The following is a 13,146-nucleotide window of genomic DNA, read 5'->3' on the forward strand; positions in this document are numbered from 1 at the left end:
TTTTATTTTATTTTATTTTATTTTATTTTATTTTATTTTATTTTATTTTATTTTATTATTTTATTGTAATTTGTTGTTGTCTGATTGCTCTGGCTAGGACTTCCAGTACTATGTTGAATAACAGTGGTGAGAGTGGACATCCTTGTTATGTGCCTGACCTTAGGGGAAAAGCTCTCAATTTTTCCCTATTAAGGATGATGTTAGTTGTGGGTTTTTCATGTATAACCTTTATTATTATGAGGTATATTTCCTCCAAACCTATTTTGTTGAGGGTTTTTATCATGAATGGATAATGTACTTTGTTAAATGCTTTTTCTGCATCTATTGAGAGGATCATATGTTTTTTTATCCTTCTTCTTATTGGTGAGATATTATCACATTTATTGATATGCAAATATTGAAATACTCCTGTGACCCAGGAATAAAATGCACTTGATTGTGGTGAATGGTTTTTTTTAATGTATTGTTGAATTTGGTTTGCTAGTATTTTGTTGAGAATTTTTGCATCTGTGTTCATCAGAGATATTGGCCTGTACCTCTCTTTTTTAGTGGTGTCTTAACTGGTTTTGTCATCTGGGTAATGCTGGCCTCGTAGAGTGAATTTGAGTTTTTCTTTCTTTTCCATTTTTTTTGAAATAGTTTGAGAAGAGTAAGTATTAACTCTTCTTTAACTGTTTGGTAGAATTTGCCTGTAAAACCATCTATCTTGTCCTGGACTTTTGTTTGTTGAGATTTTTAAAATTACTGACTCAATTTCTTTGCTGGTTATTGGCCTGTTCAAATTTTCTTTTTCTTCCTGTTTCAGTTTTGATAATTTATATGTTTCTAGGAATATATCCATTTCTTCTAGGTTGTCCAATTTGTTGGCATATAGTTTTTCATAATATTCTCTTACAATTGTTTGTATTTCTTTGGTATTGATTGTTATTTCTCCTCTCTCATTTGTGACTTTATTTACTTGTGTCCTTTCTCTTTTTTTCTTGATAATTCTGGCTAAAAGCTTATCAATTTTATTGATTTTTTTTTTCAAAGAAACAGCTCCTGGTTTTATTAACCTGTTCTATTGTTTGTTTGTTTGTTTTTTTTTTTTTTAATTTCTGTATCATTGATTTCTGCTCTAATCTTTATTATTTGTCTTCTCCTGCTGGATTTTAGCTTCATTTATTGTTCTTTTTCTAGCTCCTTTAGGTATAAGCTTAAGCTTTTTGAGATTTTTCTTGCTTCTTGAGGTAGGCCTGTATTGCTGTAAACCTCCCTTTTTGAACCACTTTTCATGCATCCCAGGGTTTTGGACTGTTGTGTTTTCATTTTCATTTGCTTCCATGTACTTTTTTATTTCTTCTTTTATTTGATGTTTGATTCAATCATTGTTTAGTAGCATGTTATTTCAACTTAATGTATATGTGGTCTTTCCAGATTTTTTTTTTTTTTTGGTTGATTTCTAGTTTCATAGCTTTGTGGTCAGAAAAGATGCATGGTATGACTTTGATCTTCTTGAATTTGTTGAAGTTTGTTTGGTGGGCTAATGTGATCTATTCTAGAGAATGTTCCATGTGCACTTGAAAAGAATGTGTACTCTGCTGTTTTAGGATGGAATGTTCTGAATATATCTGTTAAATCCATCTAGTCCATTGTGTCATTCAAAGCCAGTTTCTTTGTATTTCTGTTTGCATGATCTGTCCATCAGTGTAAGTGGTGTGTGAAAGTCCCCTATTATTATTGTATTATTGCCAATTAATTCCTTTATGCTTGTTATTAACTGTTTTATGTATTTGGGTGCTCCTATGTTGGGTGAATAAATATTTTCCATTATTATATCTTCTTGTTAGATTGTCCCTTTTATTATTATATGGTGTCCTTCTTTGTCTCCTGTTAAAGTCTTTATTTTAAAATCTACTTTTTTCTGGGGCACCTGGGTAGCTCAGTCAGTTGGGCATCTGCTTTCAGCTTGGGTCATGATCCCAGGGTCCTGGGATCAAGCCCCACGTCAGGCTCTCTGCTCTGCCGGGAGTCTGCTTCTCCCTCTACTTGCCACTACCCCTGCTTGTGCTGTCTCTGTCAAATAAATACATAAAAAATCTTAAAAAATAAATAAAATCTACTTTTTCCTATATAAACATTGCTACTCCATCTCTCTTTTGATATCCATTTGCATGATAGATGTTTCTCCATCCTCTCACTTTCAATCTGCATTTGTTTTTAGGTCTAAAATGTGTCTCTTATGGGCAGCATATAGATGGGTGTTGTTTTTTATACATTGTCACCCTATATCTTTTGATTGGAGCATATAATCCATTTACATTCAAAATAATTTTTGATAAATATGTTTATTGCCACTTTATTACTTGGTTGTTTCTAAAAATTTTCTTTTATCTTTTCTTGTCTTTCATGCTTTGCTGATTTTCTTTAGTGATATAACTGGATTTCTTTCTCTTTATTTTTTGCATATTTATTAGTGGTTTTTGATATATGGTTACTGTTAGGTTTATATATAACTTCTGCCTATAGCAGTCTATATTAAGTTGATCATTGTTTAAGTTTGAATCCATTCTTTTCTCCTCAGCTCTCTATGTCTTAGGTATATGTTATTATATTTATATCCTTGTGTGTGTGTGTGTGTGTGTGAGTTCCTTCACTAATTATTTACAAAATTATTCATTTTTACTGCTTTTGTGTTTCCTACCTCTATACCATCACTTTTGGTTTCTCCTTTCCCCTCAAAATGTCCCCTTTAACATTTCTTGCAGAGCTGGTTTAGTGGTCATGACTTCCTTTAGTTTTTGTTTGTCTGGGAAGCTCTTCATCTCTCCTATTTGAATGATAGCCTACCTGGATAGAGTATTCTTATTTGCAGATTTTTCCCATTCAGCACTTTGAATATATCATGCCACTCTCTTCTGACTTTCAGAATTTCTGTTGAAAAATCTCCTGCTAGCCTTATGGGTTTTCCTTGTAAGCTACTGACTTCTTTTGTCTTGCTGCTTTTATTTTTTTTTTCTTTATCACTATATTTTGTAAATTTAATTACAATATGTCTTAGTGTGGGTCTGCTTTTGTTGATTCTGGTGGGGGTTCTGTGTGCCTCCTGGATCTAGATATCTGTTTCCTTCTCCAGATTAGGGGAAGTTTTCAGCTATTATTTCTTCAAATGAATTTTCTGCCTCTTTTCTCTCTCTTCTTCTGGGACTTCTATAATATGAATGTTATTAAATCTGATGGAGTCACTGATTTCCTTAAGTCTTCCTTGTTTTGCATAATTCTTTTTTCTGTCTTTTGTTTAGCTTGGTTACTTTCCATTACTATTTCTTTTAGGTCACTAGTTCTTTCCTCTACTCCTTCCATTCTGCTGTTCATTTAATCAAGCCTGTTTGTCATTTTGTTTAATGTTCCCCTATCTCTGCTATGTTATTCCTTATTTCTGTGTTCAGTGTCTCACTCATGTCTTTCACTCTTTTCTCAAGTCTGGTGAATATTTTTATGATCATTGCTTTAAATTCTCTGTCAGGCATATTACTTATATCTTTTTCAATTAGCTCTCTGGCTGTAGCCTTGTCCTGTTCTTTCTTTTGGTATAAATTTTCCTGTCTCCTCATTTTGTCTTCCTCTCTGTTTCTGTTTCCATGTATTAAGAAAGTCAACTGTATCTTCTGCTCTTGAAAGTAGTGATACTATGAAGAAGCAGTCCTGGAGTGCCCTGCAGTGCAGTGTCTCCTGTTCACCAGAATCTAACAATTCAGGAAATTATCCTATATGTGTTGTTTATGCCTTGCTGTTGTGTCTGAGTCACTTTTTCTTTCAGTGCTGTAGTCTTCACTGACTATCTGCCTATTTTGGGCTATACTTGCTCTCTGTGATGTTAGCAGGACCCAGGCAGTCCAGCTCTAAGGGGACATGTCTGCCAGGGAAACTGGGAGTGGGGTGCAATGTTAGAAAAATTTGCACAGGTCACTAGTCCTACACCAGATCCCCCAAAGCACTGTGGGGGCTGAGATTTCTGTGTAAGGGCAGCTGGGTGAGCAAGGCTGGGCATGGTGCCCAAGGATGGCTGGGTGTGGCTGGGCCCAGTATGACTAGGTGGCGGGGGCCTGGGGCTGAGCAGAGTGTGGTGACTTGGCCAAGTGGGGTGACTGCTGTGTACCTGGTGGCTTTGCATGATGTAGGACCGCAGCTGGGGCCACACGAATGGGCACAGTGCACAAAGGTGGCTGGTTGGGCAAAGTGTGCAATGGTAGCTGGAGGCAAATGGTTGCATGTGGTGCAGTAGATGTGCATGTTGTGCTGTGGCAGCTGTGCACCTGATGGCTACTTGGGGCATATGTGTAGCTTTGACAAAATTTGCCCTGAGGCCAGGGCCAAGCCTAGCAGGTTTGGAGTGGGCTAGTCCTTAGGAGAACTCATGGGCATAGCTCACTGGAAGAGGGTTAGGTAGCAAGTGTCTGTGAATTCCTTCCTCTTGCAGGTGGCTCTGTGCTTATGCTGTGGGGCTGGGGAGGAAAATGGTGTCTTTCAGCTCCCTCATTTTCAGAGAATTCACCCAACACACTATGAAATCAGTATGAATAGATATACCTCCTGTTTTCCCCCAGAGTTGTGTTAACTGTCATTTTTATGTTGCCTCTCTGTGGGCTGCTGTCTCTTTAAGGGCTGTGACCCAGCTATCACTCACCTTCTTCAGGTAGCCAGTGCTGAAGCAGCAGGCTTTTAAACCTCCAGGCTTCAAGTACCACTGGTTTTATAAACTCACAGAATTCAGCCTCTCTTTTTTATTAAGATTGTATTTTATTTTTTAAAGATTTTATTTATTTATTTATTTGAGAGAGTGAGTGAGCAGGGGGAGGGGCAGGGGGAGAGGAGCTCTGGTAAGCGCTGTGAATTGTGCAAGACTGTTGAATCTTAGATCTGTACCTCTGAAACAAATAATGCAATATATGTTAAGAAAAAAAAAAAGAAGCAGAAGAAGGTAGCGGGAGGGGAAGAATGAAGCAGGAGAAATCGGAGGGGTAGATGAACCATGAGAGACGATGGACTCTGAAAAACAAACTGAGGGTTCTAGAGGGGAGGGGGGTGGGAGGATGGGTTAGCCTGGTGGTGGGTATTGAGGAGGGCACATTCTGCATGGAGCACTGGGTGTTATGCACAAACAATGAATCATGGAACACTTCATCTAAAACTAGTGATGTAATGTATGGGGATTAACATAAGAATAAAAAAAGAGAGAGAAGAGAGAATCTTAATCAGGCTCTGCACTGAGTGTAGAACCCACCTCGGGGATAAATCTCACAACTCTGAGATCATGACCTGAGCTGAAATCAAGAGTTAGATACTTAGCTGACTGAGCCACACTGGTGCCTCAAGATTTTATTTTTTAAGTAATCTTTACACCTAACGTGGGGCTCAAATTTACAACCCAGAAGTCAAGAGTCATGTGCTCTACTGATTGAGCCAGGCAGGTGCCCCATCAGCCCCTCTTGTTTTTAAAGCCAAACATTATGGGAATTAGTCATCCCTCTGGTGTGAGGGCCTGTTTCTCTGCCCTTTCTACATGCTCAGCTCTCTCCCTCCTGCAAGCAGGCTACTTATGCCTTTGTGACTTTCCTGACCTTTCAGATGCAGCTTCTTCTCTATATTCAGTTGTGGAGTTTGTTCTCCCAGTCTTCCCATCACTTCCCATTTTGCTGAATTGGATGTAGACCATATTTAGTTGACATTATGGGACAGGGTGAGCTCAGGGTCCTTCCACTCTGCTATCTTCCCAAACTCAGAATTTCATTCTTTTAAAGGTTAAATAATATTCTATCATTTTTATATACCACATTTTGTTTATTGATTTATCTATCAATGGACATTTAGGTTGTTTCTACCTTTTGGCTATTGTGAATAATGCTGCTATGAACAGCATTTGGTGTACAAACATCTTTTCAAGTCCCTGCCTTTTAATTCTTTGGGTATATACCTAAACATGGATTTGCTGGATCATATTCTAATTCTATGTTTTGTTTTGTTTTTTTGAGAAATGGCCGTTCTGTTTTTCACAGTGGCTGCACCATTTTATATTCCCACTGGTAATTCACAAGGGTTACAATTTGTCTACTTCTTTACTAACACTTAATTTCTGTTTTATTTTGTTTTTGTTTGGATCATGAAGTGATATTTTATTGTGTTTTTAACTTTCATTTTTTGAATAACTAGTGATGTAGAACTTTTTTCACAAGCTTATTGGCTATCCCTGTATCTTCTTTGGAGAAATGTCTATTTATGTCTTCGGCCTATTTTTAATTTGGTATTGGTTTTTGTTATCATTGAGTTTAAGGAATCCTATATACACTTTGGATACCAATCCTTTACCGGATCATGATTTGTTAATATTTTCTCCCATTCTGTGGATTGCCTTTTCAGTCTCTTGATAGTGTTCTCTGACTTACAAAAGTCCTTTTAATTTTTATGAAGTCCAATGTATCTGTTTTCTCTTTTGTTCCCTGTCATTTGGGTATCATATCCAAAAAATCATTTCCAAATTAATGTTATGAAGCTTTTCCCTATGTCATCTAAAAATTTTATCATTTAGCTCTTTAGGTCTTGAATCCTTTTGAGTTAATTTTTGTATATGGTACAAGATAAGGATCTAATTTCATTCTTTTTCATATGTATATCCAATTTTCCAGGATCATTTGTTGAAAACATTGTCCTTTGCCACTGAATGGTCTTGGCAGCAAAATAATTTTACCATATATGCAAGGATTTATTTCTTGGCTGTCTACTATATTTGACCATATATGCAAGGATTTATTTCTTAGCTGTCTAATACATGCCATTCATCAATAGTTCTGAATTTATGCCAACACCACACTGTTTTCATTGCTATAGCTTTGTAGAAAGTTATGATATCAAGAAGTGTGATTTCTCCCACTTTGTTCTTTTTTAAGGCTGTTTTGGCTATTTCAAGTCCCTTGAAATTCCATTTTATGATGGGTTTTCTATTTCTGAAAAAGAGTCTTTGGAATTTTGACAGATAGTGCATTGAATTTGTAGATTGCTTTGGATAGTATTAGCATCTTAACAATATTATGTCTTTCAGTCCATGAACACAGGGTATCTTTCTATATCTTTACACCTTTAATTTTTTTCTCAGCATTCCTTTATAGTTTTCAGTGTACACATCACTTACCTGCTTGGTTAAGTTTAGTTGGTTAATAATGGTTAATACTGTTATAAATTGAATTATTTCTTGATTTTTTCATAATGTTTATTGCTAGCGTAAAGAAATGAGTTTGATTTTTTGTATGTTAATATTTTATCCTGCAACATTACTGAATTTGCCAATTAGTTCTGAAAACCTTTTTGTGTGTGGAGTCTTTAAGGTTTTCTATATATGATTATGTAATCTGCAAGCAGAGATAATTTTACTTCTTTCTCTATGATTTGTATGCCTTTTATTTATTTTTATCACCTAATTTCTTTGGCTAAAATTTCCAATGTTATGTTGAAAAGAGGAGACAAATGTAGGCTGGCATATGCAACATGATTTATTGGGTGTATGTTAATTTTCAGGAAATAATTGCACAAAGCTAATTTTTATTCTTATTATCTTCATATTTTCAATGTATTACTTATAACTTACGCTCCTTTTTAAAATAAAACAAAAGAATGTAAGCCAGGAGGCCAGTTAACAAAATATAAAAAGGTAAATGGGGCAAAAGTTACATATCCAGGTGACTGATTACCACTGGATTACTCATTTTGACATAACAAGGATTTTACAATGGATACAAATGAAGTTAAAATATTTCTCTTGATAAATTATTCTTATCAATATTATAACAAAGGTTCATGATAATTTATAATCCAAAATACTAACTTGTATTTGAAACCCAAATAAAATTAATGAATTATTTCCAATTTTTGAGGGGACAAGTCATTAATATTAATCTAATCAATTATTTATAACAGAACATTAACATAATATAGAAAATTTCCCTGATTGAGATCTTCAATTCAATTCCACATTCTAAGTATCAAAACACAAATTACATTACATTATTACAAAAACTATGTCAAGACAAACACCCTCAGTTATTTTTCTTTAATTGATTATTATCTACATTTTGTATTGGAATGTTAGAATCTTTGTACCAGAATCAGAGTAATATGGAATAAAATGTCTCAACTTAAGCATCTCTTATGTGTATATAACAAATAATTATTTTCTCATATTACATCAAATGTGTGAGTGATTATGAAATATCTTTGTTTTATTTTAGTATTGTATAAATAAAACCTGCAAAGAAGTTCATTTGGTGGGAAAAAAATGTAATGCTGCTAAAAAATGCAAAGGAAATGGGGTAAGTAACTTTCTTTCTGTAGTTCTAAATTAGATGTTATTTTTGTGGGTAATTCAAAGTAAAAGTTTATCTTACTTGGGAGAATTGAGAGTCTAGTTACTTTTAAACTGAACTTGCCTAGACTAGCTAATCACTATAAAGAAAATCAGTGGGGTGATGAATATCTACCATTTGCATCAACATGGGTGGAACTGGAGGGGATTATGCTAAGTGAAATAAATCAGGCAGAGAAAGATAATTATCATATGGTTTCACTCATATGTGGAACATAAGGAATAGAGCAGAGGACCATATGGGAAGGGAGGGAAAACTGAATGGGAAGAAATCAGAGAGGGAGACAAACCATGAGAGATTCTGGACTCTGGGAAACAAACTGAGGGTTACAGAACCGAGGGGTTTGGGGGATTGGGGTAACCGGGTGATGGGTATTAAGAAGGGCACGTGTTGTGATGAGCACTGGATGTTATACGCAACTAATGAATTTTTGAACACTACATCAAAAACTAATGATGTACTATATGTTGGCTAATTGAAAATAATAAATAAATAAATAATAAATAAAATTCAGTGGGGTTAATTCAAAAACTGTTAAACAAATTGTACTACATGTGTTGAATTTATTGTGAACATCCACAACTTATGAATTAATAACATGTTTAAATAAAAACCATTTATGCCAATAAATGTTTTACTTGTAATTGTGAACATATTTTGTACTCCCTCATTTTCTTAATAATTAAAATTTATGGCTATATAATATTTTATAGAAATATACCTAAAAAACCTATTGACATGTTAGTGAATTTTCTGATTCATGAAGAGGTTTCTAATAGGAAATATATCCTTATGCAAAAACTTTTTATTTCTTCCCAACTGTTTATCTATCTTAATCTGCTAACACAAATTTGTTGTTACTTTTATATTTAATTTTTACATCTTAAAATTTATAGTTTTTGTCCTTTTAAAATTATTTTTCCGAAAAGAAAATCAGTGTAAGATGCAGTCAACACTATAAGAATTATCCCAGATTTACCATATTTATCAGTATTCAATTTTATAATTTTTAAATTGATTGGATTTAGAATATATAAAATGCCTCTTGCATTGTCTTTAATTTTCTAGAGGCTTTTAACAAAGAAGATAACTACATTTTCATGTTTTGTTTTTTACTTTCTATAGTTACAATTATTGGCCTGAGCTTTTGCTTTCCTTTCTTTAGTTATGCTTTAAGTCTTCAGTCCGAATGATTTTTATTAAATCTCAAACAAAGTTATAGATTGTAAATTATTGATACTGTTTTATTGGATACAAATTTGTTTTCTTCACCTACTACCATTTAGATTCCAATTTTATTTTACTTAGGTTTCTGGATTTTTAAATAAAATTTTTCACTATGAAATATGACATACATAAAATAAGTAAATAAGATTAAACTGCATTTATTTTATGATTTTCTCTATGCTTATTAATTTCAAAATTAAAATGAAAATGTCAAGTAAAATCTAACTGAATCTAGGAGAAGCTCTGTTTACTTTCCAATGACATCTCAACAGACAACTCTATTATTTACAGTTGATAGAGTTGACTTATAACCCTATAATTTGCCATTTTAGTTCAATTTTATGAGCGTGTAGTTGTTTAAGAAATCTTATTGTAAAGTATTGGCAGTCATTGTAGTGTGGTTCTTTTTTCATTTCTGATACATTTTTTTTTATTAATAAGACTTTTTTTTTTTTAGAGCAGTTTTAGGTTCACAGAAAACTTGAGTGAAAAATACAGAATGCTCTCATATATCTCTTTCCCTGACACATGCATAGCCTCCCCCAATATCCACATCCTGCATCAAAGGTGCACACTTGTTACAATTGATGAACATACATTAACATATCATAATCACCCCAACTATTGATAATTTGCATTAGGGTTTATTCTTTGTGTTCTACTTTTATGGTTTTGGATGAATGTAAAATATATCCATTATTATAATACCATAAGATAATTTCACTGGCCTAAAGATCCTTTGTGCTTCCCCTCTTTAAGTCTCCACTAAACCTACAACAACCAGTTATGTTTTTAACTGTCTCCATAGTTGTGCCTTTTCCAGAATGTTATATAGTTGGGATCATACAGTATACAGCCTTTTCAGAGTGGCTTCTTTCACTTAGTAACATACAGGTTCCTTCATGTCTGCTGTTTGGATTTACCACAGTTAATTTATTTATTCACCACTGAAAGACATATTGGTTGCTTCCAAGTTTTTACAGTTATGAATATAACTACTTAAATATCCATGTGCAGATTTTTGTGAAAAGATAAATTTCCAACTCTTTTGGGTATATACTTTTCTTTAAATTAGACTCCCTAGCAATTTATCATTTATTAATGATCTAAATATATCAAGAAGTTAAGAAAAAAACAACAGATTATATTGAAAATTTTAGTTATTGATTGACTGCAAGTGGTGGACATTCCTGAATCTGGTCCCCATTGTTAAAGACAAAGGTTTCAATATTGAATTCCATGTCTTTCTTTCATGCAACATGCTTTTGATGTTATATATAAAAAGCTATCTCCAGGGCGCCTGGGTGGCTCAGTTGGTTAAGCGACTGCCTTCAGCTCAGGTCATGATCCTGGAGTCCCTGGATCGAGTCCCGCATCAGGCTCCCTGCTAGGCGAGGAGTCTGCTTCTCCCTCTGACCCTCCCCCCTCTCATGTGCTTGTTCTCTCTCGTTCTCTCTCTCTCAAATAAATAAATAAAATCTTTAAAAAAAAAAAAAGCTATCTCCAAACCCAAGGTCACCAAGATTTTCTCCAGTGTTACCTTCTACAAGTTTTATAGTTTTGTATTACATTTAGGTCTATGATCCATTGAGCTAATTTTTATGAAAGGCATAAGTACTAATTTTTTGCATGTAAATTTCCATCACCATTTATTTTAAAGGATGATTCTTTCTCCATTGAACGGTCTGGCTTTGCTCCATTATCAAAGGCCAGTTGACTATACTTATGTGGATTTAATTCTGATTTCTGTATTTCATTCCATCAATCTGTTTATCTATTCCTTTGCCAATACTCCACTGTTTTATTTTAGCTTTAAAATAAGTATACATATCAGGTAGTCAAAGTGATCCTTCTTTGTTCTTCAGTAGTATGTTGGCTATTCTGTGTCTTTTGCCTTTCCATATAAACATAAGTTGGCCAAATCAGATTGTCAGTATCCACAAAATAAGCAAATGGAATTTTGATTGGGGTTGTATTGAATGTATAGATCAAGTGGGGAATAACTAACATCTTGACAATATTGAATCCTCATATTCATGTACATGGAATATCTTTCCATTTATATAAATCTTGGAGTTTGTTACATTAGACTTTGCAGTTCTCCTAATACAGGTCTGGTAAATTTATAACCAATTATTTTTTTGGTGTTAATGTAAATGGTCAAATTCCAGTTGTCTATTGTTATATATAAGTAAGCAATTTACTTTTCTATATTAACTTCTCATTATGCTGCCTTACATAATCACTTATTGGTTCTTATAGCTCTTTTGTTGATACTTTGGGATTATTTACACAATCATGTCATCCAAGAACAAAATATTTTATTTCTTTCTTTCTTTCCGAATTTTATATCTTTTATTTCCTGTTCTTATTGCATTAGCTAGAACTTCCAGTATAATATTGAAAAGAGAAAAAGTAGTAAAAGTAAACATCCTTGCCTTGCTCCTGATCTTAGCAAGAAAGCTTCTAGCTTCTCACTATTTTTTTTTATATTCTTTCAATGTAGTAGGCCATATAAATTTGTGAATTTCTAAATAAGGTAGAGCAATTTCTTATCTGCATATTTAAAAATAGATTCAAACTTTAGAAAGAGTCATATTCAAATAAGCATGTCTAAATAAAAAATAATAATAAAAACATTTACTTCCTGGAAAACAACAAAGGGGATATATTCATAAACCCAGGGAACCCTTCTCATGTTCCTCTTTGCTCTTCTTCACAATTTTCTTTCACATTATTTATGTTGGAGACTCTCATCTGTGACCTTCCAAGACCACACACAAGTGAAAGCTCACAAAATAATTTACCTTTTTCTCTGAACCACATGGCTTACTCTCTTCTTTCCACTTCTCCTTTTTTCTTTTCTCCCTCAACTTGTCTATTTTTTTACTCTTTCATTTACTTTTTTATTTTTTCCCTAGGTTTCCCCTGATTCTCTTATGAATTCTTAACTTCAATTGTTCTCTGCCTTTTTCTTTTCTATTGAAGTATAATTGACAAATAACTGCATATTTGTTCAAGATGTACAATATAATGATTTAATATTTGTATGTATTGCAAAGTGATCACCACAATAATTCTAGTTAGCATCCATCATCATACATAGTTACAATTTTTTTTCTTGTGCTGAGGAATTTTAAGATCTACTCTCCACAACTTTCAAATATTCAATACCATATTATTAACTACATTCACCATACTTAAATTACATCCTTATGTTTTATTTATTTTATAACTGGAAGTTTTTATCTTTGAAAACCTCCACCTATTTCACCCACCATCCCCCAACCCTTCACCTGTGGCACCTACCAATCTATCCTCTATACTTATATGCTTGTTTTAAAAAATTCTATCTAAAAGATGGATCATAATATTCGATTTTCTCTGTCTGACTTATTTTACTTAGCATAATGCCCTCAAGGTCCATCCATGTTGCCACAAGTGACAAGATCTCATTGTTTTTATGGCTGAATAATATTCCATTGTGTCTATGTGTATACATACCACATCTTTTTTTATCAATTCA

The 13,146-nt window shown here is 33.6% G+C and overlaps 1 protein-coding gene across 1 annotated transcript in view; it reads left to right on the forward strand.

The window, feature by feature from the left end:
* Nucleotides 1-13,146, forward strand: part of LOC118009784 (disintegrin and metalloproteinase domain-containing protein 18-like) — a 188,548-nt gene that overhangs the window by 100,466 nt on the left and 74,936 nt on the right. Inside the window, exon 16 of the mRNA XM_035003823.1 lies at nt 8,259-8,339. Coding sequence (XP_034859714.1) covers nt 8,259-8,339 — 81 coding nt within the window. The remainder of the gene's footprint in view (nt 1-8,258; nt 8,340-13,146) is intronic.

Source organism: Mirounga leonina, unplaced genomic scaffold (assembly GCF_011800145.1).
Source record: "Mirounga leonina isolate KUSES-001 unplaced genomic scaffold, KU_Mleo_1.0 Mir_128, whole genome shotgun sequence".
Lineage (NCBI taxonomy): Eukaryota > Metazoa > Chordata > Mammalia > Carnivora > Phocidae > Mirounga > Mirounga leonina.